This window comes from Dryas octopetala, chromosome 6, assembly GCF_963921425.1.
Source record: "Dryas octopetala chromosome 6, drDryOcto1.1, whole genome shotgun sequence".
Classification (NCBI taxonomy): Eukaryota; Viridiplantae; Streptophyta; class Magnoliopsida; order Rosales; family Rosaceae; genus Dryas; species Dryas octopetala.
Genome location: NC_141371.1, coordinates 20,685,162 through 20,701,758, shown reverse-complemented (window position 1 = coordinate 20,701,758; position 16,597 = coordinate 20,685,162). Strand labels below are relative to the sequence as shown.

The window sequence follows — 16,597 nt, the reverse complement described above, 5'->3', positions numbered from 1 at the left end:
AATCTGAATTATCAGTAAAGACTTCATCCAACCAAAATAATTGGTAGGATTTTTTTTTTTTTTTTTTTTTTGAGCAAGTGAATAATACTAAATTCATTCATGTTTTGGATCCACCCACCTATTGCCTATTGGCAAGTAAATAATAGGAAATTATTCATTTTTTACTGTATGACTCGTTTGTTTATGAAATAGAATTAATTTTCCGTTCTTTCTCATTCACCATTGATTTTTTTTTTTGGGCCTCTTAGATTAATCATAATTTAAAGAATAAAGAACTCACCGAAACCGCAAATTTTCTATTTGGACAACACTAATTCAGTAGTAATTCCGGAAATTTGGAAAAAATATTAATTTAATTCTTTATTCATATTAGTGGTTATACACATATATAAGTGATTTTAATGACTAATTAATGAGCACAGATTGCTCTCTCAGAGACATTGTTGTTCCATTGAGTTTTTTTGTTTGGTGTTGCATGATTTCTGGGTTTACGTCTTTTCAAAGTTCGGTTTTCTGTGTTAGGAAAGGTTATGGCTACAATTATGTCTCGTTCTGTAGCAACTATGACCAGTGTTGAAGATCCTATGACCTCTGTGACTCTTGCTGGGGCAATTATTGCCGAAAAAATACCTCATAGGGGAACAATTATTGGTATTTTACTTGCAGCTTGGAAGGATTTTGGTGATGTTAAAATGGTGGGTTTAAAGGATCGTTTTTTCACAATAACTTGTGCTAGTGAAGCAGTTGCTAGAAGAATCCTAAATGGGGGTCCATGGTCTGTTAAAGGGTTTTGTATGAGCATAGTGAGATGGCCAGATGATTTGTCTATTGGGAATCTTTGTTTTTCTGACGTTCCATTCTGGATTCAGATTTCAAATCTCCCAAGGGGACTTATGACAAAGGAGGTTGCCCATAAATTTGGAGAAAGGATAGGGGCTGTTTTAGAGATAGAGGACCCTGATATGTTTCCCAGAGGTTTACTGCGTGTGAGGGTCTTGGTGGATATCACTCAACCTTTGGTTGGCTTTTTGTGGATTCCTGATGGGAATAATGGCCAAGTGAGGGTTAAGATTCAATACGAGCGACTTTCTGATTTTTGCTATAATTGTGGGCGATTAGGACACTGTCATCAAGATTGTGAAGATGAGATTACTTTTGATGACAGGGGTAAGATGAAATATGGTGAAAAGCTACGAACTAAGGCTGCTGTGAATTTGGGTTTTATGCTGAGGAAAAAAGAGCCTAAGAAAAAGTCTCTCTGGCATAGCTTGGGGCCAGGAAGGGCTCCTGACAAGACACCAGTTATTGACAATTTCTTAGATTTGAGTGTGGAGATGCAGAAACTTAAGACAAAGCAGGCGAAGGCTACTGTTACAACTCTTATCTCTACTACGGCTGTTGGAATTATACAAGATGTGATCTCCTCTATTGGAACTTCTACTACTAACATGATTAATTCCGAGCCTTCTATGAACGTTATGGTTGTAGATTCTAAAAAACAAGAGCTGATGATCAAGGATAAAGAGCAACCAAGTATTGTTGGCAATGAGGCTAATTCTGTGTCTGTCTCCATCATAAGTTCTGTTTCAAGGGTTATACAGGAATCAATAAGCAACGGAAGGACTCCAGTGCTGCAATCAAATGATGATGGCAATGATGAGCTGACTTGTCCTCAGGAGCTGCCGATTATCACCTCTACTTGCCAGGCTATTCAGTTGGGTAATCCAGATTTTGAGGAATCATCTGAACCAGATTTGTACACTGCGGAACTTCCAGCTGATCAGGTATCTTCCCCTGTTTCTATGCCTCTTCAGCCAGTTGTGGATAAGGGTTTGTTTGAGTCAGGTTCGACAATTGTTAATCTTACTCGTATTTTTAAGACACTGGGGTTCAAAAGAGAAAGGGAGGAAGAGCTGGAGATTATTTCTTGTAAAAGGAGAAGGGGTGATGCAATTGCTCTACTAGTCCATACTTCCCTCCCCCCCAAACTCAGCAAAAGAGGTACTTCTGTGATAAGGAAAAGGGGTAGACCTCGTAGACAGTATGAGAAAGTTAGTGGGAACCTGAACTTTGTGGAAGATCATACTTCTCTAATGGATGTACATGTTAGACTTGGTACTTTATTAAAGGATTCTTTGATAAATGGTTGTGGGAGCTGGCCAGAATCAGCCCCACAGTCGCCATGAAAATACTAAGTTGGAACTGTCAGGGATTGGGGACAGACCTGACAGTTCAGTCCTTAAAGGACATTAGGAAAAAGTTTTGTCCTTCTTTGGTATTTTTGATGGAAACTAGAGGGAAAACTGAGAGGCTTGAAACTTTGAAGAGCTCTATGTTTTTTACTGGAAGTCATTATGTGGAACCAATTGGATTGTCAGGTGGCCTGGCTCTTTGGTAGTCCAGTGATATTGAGGTAAGGGTCAATGATTCTTCAAGAAATCTTATGACTTTGACAGTGACTACTAAGGGAAGACAGATGCTTTGGACTGTCTCATGTGTATATGGTCCACCAGTGGATGTCGATAAACCAAGCTTCTGGAATTCTTTATCTAGATTTGGAGAGAAGAATAATGGTGATTGGTTGTTGGTTGGTGATCTGAATGTGATGGCCTGGAACTCTGAAAAGGAGGGTGGGAATTGTCTTTCTACTAGGGAACTTAGTTACCTTCAGTCTTTTTTAAGAGTTTCTAATTTGATTGACTTGGGGTGTAATGGTATGCAGTATACATGGGTAAATGGGAGGGAGAATAATTGGGTTAAGGAAAGGTTAGATAGAGCCCTAGCAAGTCCTAGCTGGCTTCACTCTAATCCTAGAGCTCAAGTGTTTAACCTTCCTTATCTTGGCTCTGATCATTCCCCTCTTGTTATAGATACTGATTTTTCTGAAGTCAAATCTCCTAAGCTGTTTAAATTTGAAGCATACTGGTTGAATAATGAGGATTGTAAGTCAGTGGTGAAACGGAATTGGAGACATGGTAATGGTTGTTATAATGCAGTACAATGGTGTAAAAATCTCCATTTTGTGGCCAAAGAACTTACAAGATGGAGTAAGGAACAGTTTGGGAATAACAGGAAACGAATTGAGGAGCTTAAGAATGATCTAGCTCTAGAACAGAATAAGCCTTGTGACTTTATGGATAAGGCTACAATTGAGGGTCTCTCTCGTCAAATAAAACATCTCTGGGACTGTGAAGAACTATACTGGAAGCAAAGGTCTAGAATCCAATGGCTAAATCATGGTGATAAGAATTCAAGTTTCTTTCACCTTTCTACAGTCCAAAGGAGGCAATATAATAAGATTCTGTGTGTGAAAAATAATAATGGTGAGTGGTTGGATACCGAAGAAGCCATTCAAGTAGGTTTCAAGGAGTATTTTCAAAACCTTTTCACTAGTGATGGACCAAGAGATTGGTCTGCTGCTATGAATTGTGTACAACCAGTGGTGACATCAACGATGAATAATATTCTAGTGGCACCTATCAGTTTGGAGGAAGTTAAAGTGGCTGTTTTTGACTTAGGGGCTCTTAAGGCTCCAGGACCAGATGGGTATTCTGGTATATTTTATCAAAAATGTTGGGAAATTGTTAATTCTTTGGTGTCCAGATCTGCTCAAGATTTTTGGAATAATGGTACTCTACTCAAGCCCATGAATCAGACCAGAGTGGTCATCATTCCAAAGGTTCCTGACCCAGTGGAATTCTCTCAATTTCGTCCAATTGGTTGTTGCAATTTCTCATATAAAATACTATCCAAAATCTTGGCTAATAGATTACAGACTTTCCTGCCTGAGATTATCTCATCTACCCAGGGGGCCTTTGTATCTAAAAGGCAAATATATGACAATATTTTCGTAGCTCATGAGACATTTCATCATATTAAAATGAAAAGGAATGGAATTGTGGGTGAACTCGGTTTGAAGGTCGATATGAATAAAGCTTATGACAGAGTGGAATGGGACTTCCTAGAAGCTGTAATGTCTCAAATGGGTTTTCATGAAAAATGGATCAGGCTGGTTATGGAATGTGTGCAATCTGTGACCCTCTCTATTCATGTCAATGGTAAGCCAGGGGAGATGTTTAGTCCCTCTAGAGGTTTGAGACAAGGAGACCCCTTGTCTCCTTATCTATTCTTAATAGTAGGGGATGTTCTCTCAAAAATGATTGAGGCTGCGGCTTCTTGTGGATCTCTAAAGGGTATTCAGCTCGGACGGAGAGGGCCCACTCTTACCCATCTCTTTTTTGCTGATGATAGCTTGTTCTTCTTGAAAGCAACAAAAACTAATTGTCTAGTCATAAAGCAAATCTTGGAGGATTACTGTAGAGCTTCTGGACAAAGAATAAATTGTCAAAAGTCTTCTTTATTCTTTAGTCCAAATACATCTGTGGATGTTATTCATGATATATGTACTATTTTGGAGATGCCAGCTGATGCGAACCCAGGGAAATATCTTGGTCTACCTACTGTATGCGGCAGATCCAAGAAGGCTGCCTTGGCCTATATAAAGGACTCCATAGTGAAAAAGATTACAGGATGGAAGCATAAGTTTCTTTCCACAGCAGGGAAGGAGGTTCTCTTAAAAGCAGTAGCATGTGCAATTCCCACTTATCCAATGCAGGTTTTTAAAATCCCCAAAGGGGTATGTGATGATATAGATGCTGTCTTGGCTGGTTTTTGGTGGGGCCAGAAAGAGAATGAAAGAAGGATCCACTGGATGAGTTGGGAAAAGCTTGGATCTTCTAAACAAAAGGGTGGTATGGGGTTTAGAAATTTTGAAGAGTTTAACACGGCTTTACTTGCTAAACAAGCATGGAGGTTGATGGCAGAGCCAGAGGCTTTATGGGCTCGGGTGTTGAAAGGGCTTTACTTTCCTGACTCCAACTTTTGGAATGCTAATAAGGGATGTAGAGCTTCTTGGGCATGGTCTAGTATTTTGGCAGGGAGAGATTTGCTAAAAGCAGGAGCAAAATGGCAAGTCATGGATGGAAAGTCCATTAATATTTGGACTGATGCTTGGATTTCTGGTAAGGCTGAAGCTATTCTTAAGAATGATGTGGCAGCAGCCTCTGACATTCCTAGATTTGTGGCTGATCTCATTGATTGGGAAAGGAAACAATGGAATGTGGAAGCTGCTGGTTATTACATTACCCGTGATTTACAACAACGGATTGAGGAAGTCCCAATTCCTGAGGGTCTCAGTGGTGACAGGCTGATTTGGCCTTATACTAAATCAGGTGTTTACACTGTACGATCTGGTTATTACTGGTTGCATGATCAAAGGAAATGTCTGGATCTAGTTCCTGCTAATGTCTCTCACCAGGTTGATGCTAGTGTCTGGAAGAAGGTTTGGAAATCTAATACCTTACCTAAAGTCAGACAATTTTTATGGCGTGCTGTGTCTAATTCTGCAGCTACATGTGTGAAGTTGTATAAAAGGAAGGCGTTGAGTTGTCCTACTTGTCCCATATGTCATCAGTTCGATGAGACAATTGAACATGCTTTATTGTTGTGCCCCTGGGTGGAAACAGTTTGGTTTGATTGTCTTGGTTATGTCATTGATAAGCAGGGGGTTTCTTACTTTGATGAATGGTTACTTAAAGTTTTAGAAGCATGGAAGGAGGATGAAATGTATGTTTTGACTTGGATCAGTTTCATTTTCTGGTCCATTTGGAAGGGGAGGTGTAAAGCAGTGTTTAATGGAACTTTGCCAGATCCTATTCTTACTAGCTTTTATGCTAAAAAAGCTAGATTTGAATTTGTTTCGAATCAGATTTCTAACCCACAGATTACAACAATGATGCCTTCATCTGAAGGGACTGTGGTTAGGTGGCAGCCTCCAATTTCTCCTGCAGTTAAGGTTAATTGTGATGCTTCTTGGGATAAGCTCTCCCATGTTGCGGGGCTTGGAGTGGTAATAAGAGGTGGTACAGGCCAGGTTTTGGGTGGCAGTGCTGTGAGTATCTCTGCCCCTTCTGCTTTGGTTGCTGAAGCTTTGGCAGTTAGAGAAGGCTTGAAGTGTGCAAAACAACAGCATTTTAGATCTGTGGTCATTGAATCTGACTCAGGAATTGTGGTTGATGCAATTAAGCACAAGAATATAGAGGCTCCTTGGGAATTATATGTGTTGTTGAAGGAAATTTGGAGTTTGTCTTCCAAATTTGCAGAGATCAGATGGTCAAAGGTGAATAGGAAAGCTAATGGGGTTGCAGATTCAATCTCAAAGCTAGCTAGAAGGAAGATGTGTCCACAGGACTGGGTTTCTCACCCACCATCTTCTATTGTTGGAGTTCTTCTTTCTGATGGACTTCCTTCTGATTAGCTCGTATATAGAATTCTTTGTATAGCTGTAGTTTTTTTGTAGTTGATTTGTTTTTCTATTGTCATCTTGTATTCTTTTGTAATTGTTTTTTTGTGAAATGAAATGTTCTTTGGCCAAAAAAAAAAAATGAGCACAGATTGAAGCAAAAATGAGTGAGAAAAGGGAAAGAGGCTCTCTTTTTTTTCCTCTCCATAAATTGATCCTTATAATGTCATGTTGCTCATCACTTCCTCCTTTTGTTGATTGTACGTGTAACAAAAAGCCAGTCATATTTAATTTTGGCGATTCAAATTCGGATACAGGTGGTTTTTTCAATGGACTTGGAATTAGTTTTGGACCTCCCAACGGACGTATTTTCTCCCACCACCGCCACCACTATCACTGTCATCGCTACCACCATGAGCCAGCAGGCAGATTATGTGACGGACGATTGATAATCGATTTTCTTTGTAAGTTTCTAAAATGATCCAAATGTTTTTTTTTTTTCAATTATTTTAGTTTATGAAAATCTTTCAAGAACAAGGGACTTGTTTTGTTTGCTAATTAATTAATAAACAGGTGAAAGTTTGCATACTCATTATTTGACTCCATATCTGGAATCTTTGGGCCCAAATTTCACCAACGGAGTAAATTTTGTAATAAGTGGTTCATCCACCCTTCCTAGATTTCTACCTTTTAGTTTGGATGTTCAAGTTCTTCAATTCTTACGATTTCGAGCTCGCTCCCTTCACTTAGTATCAAAAGGTATATATAGTCTAGTTTGCCAATATAATAATATTATGTCTTGTTAAACTGTGAATTTTGATAATTGATTATATTAACTCTTAACTAAATGTATAATCAATGTTCACGGTCTGATAAAAGAACATTACTCTTAAGTTGGTAATCCTAAACTGCGAATGTTATATACAACATTCTACGAATCTTATTCAACAAATTTTATGTATATATATACATATGGGCATTTCTTTTTGCAGGACGTTCATATATATTTTATGATTTCATTTTTACCTTTTGATCTTAATCTTAGAAGGGTTACTTTAGGGTATAAATCGTCAATTGAGACTCATTCTTCAATTTTAACTCTCATGATTTTAAGTTCTTGTTCCTCAGTTCGATTTTAGGTTTTCAACTCTCGTAAGTTTTGGGTGTTAAAACTTAAGAGTTAAAAGCTAAAATATACATTGAACGATGATTTTATACCCTAAAATATAAAACCCTATATCATAAAATGTTGAACCTTGTCAAAAATTGAATAAAAAATCATAAAAAGAGCCACGCCCATACATACATACATATATATATATATAGTACGTCTTGCTCTATGTAGGAAGTCTGTTATTTAATTAAAGAAGAACGAACGTGGATTTTTATTATTACTTTTTACAATTTTTTATTTCATTCTCCAAAGGGTTTAATATTTTATGGTATATATTGTCGATTAAGCCCCGTTCTTTAGTTAACTTTTAAGTTTTAACTCTTGAGTTTTGGGCTCTCGTTTCCTCAATTAGATTATAAATTTTAACTCTTGAGTCTTGGACGATATAACCTCGAACGATGATTCTCTAGCTACCCTAAAATTTTGAAAAAAAAAAAATCATAAAAAAATCTCATGTCTAAAGAACATTTTTAAACTAAAGGACGGACATGGATCGTTTTATTATATTTTTCTATGATAGGGTATAAGATTCTATATTTTAGGGTATAAAATTATCATTCGATGTTATATTTTACGTTTACCTAAAATCTAAACGATGAATGGAAGCTCAAAACTATGAGAGTTAAAACCACGAAACAGGTTACGATCGATGATTTATACTCTAAAGTATTAAATCCAGCTAAGAATAAGATCAATTAATGCTGGAAAAAATCAATAAAATATACGCGTCTATTCTTTAATTAAAGAATAAACATTTTGCAAAGAGAAAAGTTGTTGAGGTATGATTTTGTTGGGGTTCACACGAGTTGTTTTGTGTCAATCCAATCCTTTTATTTTTTATATCTCCATTGATAGATCATCTTTGTAAAAAATTAGTCAAATCGGAAATCATTTGCCTATCTAACTTTGATAAAATAAATGGACAGTTTCATCGAAAATATTTGGTTTGTTCATTTATTTGATCAAAGTTAGATATGCAAATGATTTCCGATTTGGCTAATTTTTTACAAGGATGATCTATTAATGGAAATGTAAAAAATAAATGGTTCGGATCGACACAAAACAACTCGTGTGAGCCCTACCTCAATAGAAGGAGTCTGTATATATATATATATATAATATAATATATGAGAAATTTTCAAGTAAAGATATTGTCTTTTTTTTTTTTTTTTTTAAGTAAGAATATCATCTCTAGGCGTACAATTCAATAATTGGAACTGTCTATATTTTAGAACATCATTCAAAAATCACCTTTACAAAAAATCAGCCAAATGAGAAACTATTTAACTATAGTTTATTATGGCTAACATTATTTCAATTTTATCCAATGGACTGTATTTGTCTGCACCTTTTAGATGTCCAAACAATTACCGATTTGACTAATTTGTTTATAATGATGACCCTTGAGGAGGGGCCTACAAATTGAACGGTACTTATCATCCAATTGCATTGCCTGATGGTACATAGAAAATATGCTCTTTCTTTTATAAAAGTAAGGACATCCTTACTTACATCTTCCTCTATGTATATATAATTAAATATATATAGAAATGTACATCTGAAACAGTCTCACATGATATTGTTCATGTAATTTGTACATAAGAAACATATAAACATTCTTAATAGGTTACAAGAATTTAGTCGGTGGTGATGAATTCAAAAGTGCAGTATATACAATTGACACTGGACAAAATGACTTGGCTGGGTCTTTCTTTTATCTTTCATACCCACAAGTTATTCAAAGAATCCCATCTTTCATTGCTGAAATCAAAGATGCTATTTGGGTAAGTCTCTTACATTCCAATATATGCTAGATTATGGTTTTTCTTTTTACTTAATTTGTTAAATTTCTCTTTCTTTTTTGTTTTCGGGTTTATTTTGAATATAGAGTATATACCAACATGGTGGTAAATACTTTTGGGTGCACAATACTGGACCGCTGGGTTGCTTCCCACAAAAACTTGCTGGGGCTGCTGGAAATGCTAGAAAGAGTTTTTATCACCATGGCTGCCTCAACTCTCTTAATAACGCTGCTAAAGCATTTAACAAGCAATTGCATGCTCTATGCCAAGAACTCAGATCAGAAATGAGGAATGCTATTATTGTGTACGTGGATATATATGCCATCAAATATCACCTCACAGCCAATTCAGCCAAATATGGTACCACACTACCACTTACATAGTCAATTTAGAAAAAATAAAATAAAAAATTTGTATGTCATCATAGGTCATAGGTGATATTATATATGTATATGAGACACTTTTATATGATAAATCAACATGCATATTACTAGAAAAATGTCACATTTGCTAAATTATTGTAGAATATAAATTTTTGGATCCTTATATATTAATGGATTTTATTTCATACAGGCTTTGAAAATCCCTTTATTGCATGTTGTGGCTATGGGGGGCCACCATACAATTACAATCCCAATGTTACATGCGGGCAACCTGGTTACAATGTTTGTAATGAAGAATCAAAGTTCATAAGCTGGGATGGAGTTCACTATACAGAAGCTTCCAACAAAATATTTGCCTCAAAAATACTTCTCCACTAAATATTCCACTCCGAGAATCAAGTTTGATTACTTTTGCAATACCTAAACAATTTGAGGCGCCAAACGTTCCTTCTCTTGTAGTTTAGGTCGTATTTTTATTACTTTAACCTCTATATATAGTTTTAATTTTAATAAATTTACTCTTATAGCTAGTTTGCTAAGGTTTTCTATGTCATTAAAATTTACATTTTTGTCCCATTTACTATTATTATTATAATTATTATAATTTTATTTTGGAGGAGGGTGGATCGAACTTGGGTGCAGAGTGGGCAATTCCACAGCCCTTTCAATTAGGTTACCTAACAACTGCTTTCGTCCCATTAATTTAGTTGATGAAAAATGTGAATTTTTACTCTAAATTCCTTAAGATAGAAAACCCAATGTGACAAATACAAGTACATGCATAATCATGGGTGAATTTGTTGACCTTTTGAATTGATAAAGTGGGGATTTTATGGTGTTTCGTACATGATTAATACCGGATTAAATGATGTCTTGCTCACCCTATAATGCACATCAAACTTTTTTTTTTTTTTTTAAACAAAGAAATGCCATTTTATTTATTATGAATTTATGATGTTGGCTCGATTACAGACAGATCATCATACACTAAATACATTAACCAAGTTGGACCTTCCTCTAACCACATCAAACTTTGGTAATGGAAAAATTCCTTCATCAAATTTTAAACATTAATTGGTGTGCCATAGTGGCAACAATATAATAGTTATTTTTAGTAAATTAGGTTAAACTCTTTTAAACAGATTATTTTTTTAAAATCTAACGCACCATGTTTTTTATGGAGGGTTGTCCCTTTTGACTTGTGGCCAAGTAAGCATATTTCGTTACATTTATGGATATTTTTCTAAAATATCGTTTTGACTGTCTAATTAATATAACATAATGGCTAGTATATGGGATTATTATGAGGAACTATTTATTAGAGCCCTTAGATTAATCCAATGGCACATATATAACCTCACTTATACCTATTTTATTACCCAATAACCAGTTTTAAATTACTAACCCTAAAAAAAAAAAAAAAAAAAAAAAGATCTCACCCAAACACATTTTATTTCTTGTCCCTTTTTTTACCCCATCAACCTACGAGTTCACCACATACCCTCCTAGGGTGTAGAATAGAGCTTGTAGAGGTTGCATGTTAATTTTAACTCTCCTAGAATTAAAACCTAACAAAAAACCGGCAAATCATGTGTCATTTGATTAATGTAAGAGCTCTTATAAAATTGTCCCTCATAGTCCCTAATAATTGTTGGAATATGCCATAACACCAATCGTTTTAATGACATATTGTATGATGTGTATATTTCTAACATCAAGGGAAAATTTGTCTTTAATATATCATTTTCCATATGCATAATATATCTTTATGTGTGTATGCATAAAAAATGTTCATGATTTTAAGTTAATAGAATAACGTCCTAAAGAAGTTAGGACTATGAGACTTATATCCCTTAGTACTTAAATTATAAAACGTTCTTGGTCGTAGGATTGATTTATGGACAATATCAAATCTAGTAAGACTAGCATGATCTATCTCTGCTTAACCTCTAGGATAATTGGTCTCACATTATTGGTAGAGACACCATGAAAGATCATGGGCGCCAATGAATGGTTTATTGAACATGACTGCATAATGAATACCTGTCATAGAGTATTACTCACCTGTCAATAGAATTTCATTAAGTTTTAATAATACAACTGGCTGGTCCCTAGACTTGAGATGCCACAGTTTTCCTGTGCGCTTGGTCACTATACGTTGACTGTATGATAAAGGTTAGGCTCCTACAGTCTAGCTACAGGCCATACAAATTGGGTATAGGTCCCAGTAAAAGTCATTCTACGTTTTTTCTATTTTTTGAAGCCAAAACTAGAGAGAAGAGAGCTAGCACTACCATCCTCCCAAAAGTTCATTCATCCACCTCCTCGTAGCTGGACTAATTAGTAGTCATACATTTGTGTGGCTAGAAGAACTAGCTGGCGGAAGGCACTTGGATTCACACCTTAATTGGTTTCCAATCAAGAGAGCAAAGTATGAATCTTCTATGGTTATTTAAGTTTTGTTGTATCATATATCAATACAAACCATAATCATATGAAATTTAAATTCCGTTGCATTTCTATGATTAATTTCCAACAGTAATTAGTTACTCATATTAGGCAGACTCATCCAGCATAGTAGTATAAATGTCTTCCTTTTATTATTATTATTATTATTATTATGAATATAAGTAAGACAAATTAAAACTTACAACCCCTGAACAAAGGAAGTTGCACTGCATCCCGACGACATCGTTCAAGAACTTCTGGATAGAAATTTTTCCAACAAACAGAAGATCAATAATTTCGACCAATTTTAGCTAAAATATTAGCAACTCAATTCGCTTCTCGATATATATGCCTAAAAATCACTTCCCGAAAGTATTGAATTAGATGCAATATATCTTGAACTATAAATCGAACACACCAAGGTATTTGTACTCGATTAAAACCATGATTTAGTAATTAACAATATCAGTTAATGACTATCTTAGAATCTTCTTCTACATGTACTCGATTAAAACTATGATTTAATAATTAATGCCCAACATAACCCCTCTCACGCAGCAATACACTCAACAACCAAATCTGATGTTATTCCCAAATGTTGTGCACCGCACCTAAAGGGCGATCCTTATCATCACGACAAATGTATCCAATGGGTGCTGAATGTTTTGATATAACAGATCCATTATATCGAAATTTAATTAACACAATCTTGTGGTGGTGGAATCTATTGAATGAGTTGATGAAAGTTTTTGGATTTCAATTTGGACCTTTGATTGACACTTCAAAAATCCACAATAGCCTTGCATGGTAGCTATCGATAATACAGAACCTGGATTCCGACTAACATGCTGAAAAATAATTTATTTTTTTCAATTTCTTTAACCTATTATTGTTGTCTTTTCAAATTCCTTGAGCTACTTACATATGACAAATTTTGTAATGCACGTACATATGACAATTTTTTTAAGAGCAAATTTCACTTTTCACCCCTGAAGTTTGCTCAGATTGTCAAGTTGCTCCCTCATGTTTCAATTTTGGCAATTTGAAACCCAATGTTTGAAATCAAAGACAATGTAGTCCCTCAGTAAGTCTGACTTAACCGTTAGACGTTAAATACTTATGTGACATATGTGGAACTCATATGGTTAATTGCTTCAAATAAATTCAATTGTTGACTTTTTAATAGAGGATTCAGTACGTATCTCCATCAACCATACAACAAAACAGCACTACCATCACAACTCAGGAAGCCAACAAGATCAACCACATGATCTTTTACCTTTAATTTTTGTGCTCTTGTAAGGTGAACGTTTCCAAAATTACTCGTATGATGGTTGCAGACATTGTGGGTCCCACATGTGTCACATAAACATTTAACGCAATAATCAGACTTACTGAAGGGCTACATTGTCTTTGATTTTAAACTTTGGGTTTTAAATTGCCAAAATTGAATTTATAAGGGAGCAACTTGACAATTTGAGCAAACCTCAGGGATGCAAAGTAAAATTTACTCTTTTTTTAATGTACGTTCAGACGGACAAATTAAGAAGGTTTTTATAATCAATTCTAGATGCTCAAGCACAAAGATCGGGCGCTCAAGCGTGCAATTCAGCTTAATATTTTGACCCGAATTTTAGCCCTAAGTCTTATGTATTATAAATAAGATTTTTAGGAGGTTAAAAAGCATGATGAAACCTGAGAGGAAGCACTTGAATGCTCTTATATCTTGTATAGGAAAACCCCTAACAACTCCGCGAACACAACTAAATTATAAGTAAACTATGTAAATTTTGTGTTATTCTATTTTATAATTGCTTTGTATTTTCTTTAGTGGCTTTTTATATTGTTTCTCCCTTGTTTTTTAGAAATTAGGATTGAATATTTTTAACAATAAAGATGTTACAAAAGCTTTTTAATGGGGACCTCGTAATATGTGCAAATTAAGAAATGAGTTAACGTTTGAGGAACAAACCATTGTTTATGCATACATAATTGTTCACGATCGCATGATCTTTGAAAGTATAAAGTACATGGTAGAATAAGAGAATTTTCTAATGCAAGTAGTATCGAAAAGCTCCTCCCTCCTTTTCTGCTTTAGTCTTTAAGATCGATGTTGTTTCATATGATGATTTTGTGACTCCATTTGTTTTTTTATTCAGTGTTGGTTGGAGAACACATTCAAGGCTTATTGCGTCTATATATGGCGGGCCTCCATATATATAATTACAACGTAAAAGCAGGTTAAGGACATGCACAGAACACTGACCAGCCTGGTTTGCATTTGAAACTTAGAAAAACGTATTTTATTAATTAATAACACATGAATATCATGTTCTCTGCAACCGACTAATCTATCAATCTAAAGGCTGTTTCATCATTTTTGGCTGGTTTCATTGCCATGATAACAAGGAAAATAAGGAAACTGAAACTGATCATGATCTACGTACAGTTAATGATAGTTATAGCTATCCCTGTGATTCATGCCAACTTAATTAGCCAACAAAGGATATATCACAGTAAACCAAATTAACTAATAGCACTAATATAATATAATCTTGGGTCACACATTATGATTATGTTTCAATTTATTCTGACAGGAATCAGACTAGTTAATTATTATATTGTATTATTTTACTCATAAATAGCTAACTAGCTAGTCTAATGAAAGCAAGTTCACACTTACACAGCACCTCTTGGTTTTGAGAATTTTTTTTTTTTTTTTTTTTTACACATTTTAAATGATGGAACTCTTAACTTATTTTGATTATAATTGAAGGACAAAGCTAATTTAAACACTTGTTTTATTTAAGGTTTTTCTAATTAAAGAAATAATGAGTCTGGTCCTCAACATTCATTTTAAAGATCAGTTGACTGGTGGATCTAGTGAGGAGAAAGAGGGATCAATTGGTCCAATGAAATTATTGTTCTTCACGTGAATTTCAAGTGTTTTCCTCTTAATTTTTGGTTTTTTCTTAAGAGTTGATCGAGGGCTATGTATTTGATAAAATGCATCAAAGGACAACTAAGTTTTTAATTGGGCAAAAGCAATACAACAAGTGTCTTTATCTCGCCCCCACCAAGAAATGTTTTTGGATTTGCCACTGGTTCCAGATAGTTGCCAAAATCTAATGAGTACCACCTGTTTTTATATTATTGCTTTAGTATTGTTTTATTGGCGAATGTACGTATGGCAATGCATCTGCATGCTTTAAATGATCATTCTCACTTGCACTTAAAAAAAAAATAAACATTCCACATTTGAAAAGTAAGACTTTACATATTGGGTAGAGCCACTTATTTTCAAGGGTTTTTTTTTTTTTTTTTTTTGGTTTTTAAGTTTACTTGAAAAATAAGAATAATAACTCAGCTCATACCCTACATTAATTCTCAACCCAATCTACTTTAATAAAATCAGCGTGACACGGAACCCACCAAGCGCTCGGCAATTGCGCGCCACTATCAGACAGTGGCAATAATACTTATAAATAATAAGTATTATAACGTAATACTTATACTATTGCCACTGTGCAATAGTAGCTATTTGAACTGTATAAAAATAATACTTATAGATATACCTTATATATTTTCTTATATAAATATGTCAAAAACTAATAAAACCAACATAAAACACACAATTCAAGCTTATGAAGTTACATACACCCTGTATTATAACATAAAAATAACTGTTACTAATTGTCACTGTCGTACAGTGACAATTTGCCCAGTTTCAAAAATAAAAATACACGCCGAGCACTTGGCAGGGTGCCGAGTGCTCGGCACCAAAAACACGGAGAAATTATAATGTGGGTTTTATTTGTAAAAAATAGACTTATTTATCATTACAACTTTTTAGGTGAATTTATTCATCTTTAAGGGTTGTAAAATTGACTTTAAAATAATTTATTATATTTTCAATTGATTTAGGATTGGATGTTCCAACTTTCTTAATATTGCTCAGTTAAAGATTCATAAAAAATCTCTTGTGGGGACCCATTTTGCATTCTAGTTCGATGATTGAATTAAACGCTTATTTTTTAAGTCTCTATTTAAGAAAATTAGACAAATTGAAAATAATTAAGACATGTAATTGTGAGAATAAATAGATGAACATAATGATTTTAATAAACATTTGAAGTGATGATCATTTTTTTATATAGAGGAAATGATGATCAATTAATCAAATAGTTAAACGATTTTCGACTCATCTAATTTTTTTAAAGATGATACTTGAATAGAGATTTAGAAAATAAACGGTTTCAATCATCTTATTATAATACAAAGTAGGTCTATAAACAAATCTCTTATTTACTCTTAAATGAAAAATCTTTTGTCGAAGAGAATATAATCAAGTGGCACACAGCAAAGCTTGCTTTATCTAACCATGGGTGTAATTTATGGTTAGATGTGGGTTGTGGGCCTCATTGGCTTGGTCCATCTTTGTAATGAGAATTTTCATATTGAATAAAAAGTTCATACATCTAACGAGATT

The 16,597-nt window shown here is 34.5% G+C and overlaps 1 protein-coding gene and 1 pseudogene across 1 annotated transcript; both read left to right on the top strand.

The window, feature by feature from the left end:
* Positions 1 to 530: 530 nt before the first annotated feature.
* Positions 531 to 6,316, top strand: LOC147283180 (uncharacterized). The gene is made up of 3 exons (XM_086248376.1): positions 531 to 2,115; positions 2,223 to 2,275; positions 2,399 to 6,316. The coding sequence occupies exons 1-3, from the start codon at positions 531 to 533 to the stop codon at positions 6,314 to 6,316; spliced, it is 5,556 nt and encodes a 1,851-aa protein (XP_086104502.1).
* Positions 6,317 to 6,524: 208 nt separating this feature from the next.
* LOC147283179 (GDSL esterase/lipase At1g09390-like) lies at positions 6,525 to 10,084 on the top strand (annotated as a pseudogene).
* The last annotated feature ends 6,513 nt before the right edge of the window (positions 10,085 to 16,597 follow it).

Coding starts and splice junctions, on each gene's coding strand:
- LOC147283180 (XM_086248376.1), top strand. CDS start 531: ATGGCTACAATTATGTCTCGTTCTGTAGCAACTATGACCAGTGTTGAA. Junction 2,116..2,222: donor GGATGTACATGTTAGACTTG/GTACTTTATTAA, acceptor GATTGGGGACAG/ACCTGACAGTTCAGTCCTTA. Junction 2,276..2,398: donor AAAAGTTTTGTCCTTCTTTG/GTATTTTTGATG, acceptor GCTCTTTGGTAG/TCCAGTGATATTGAGGTAAG.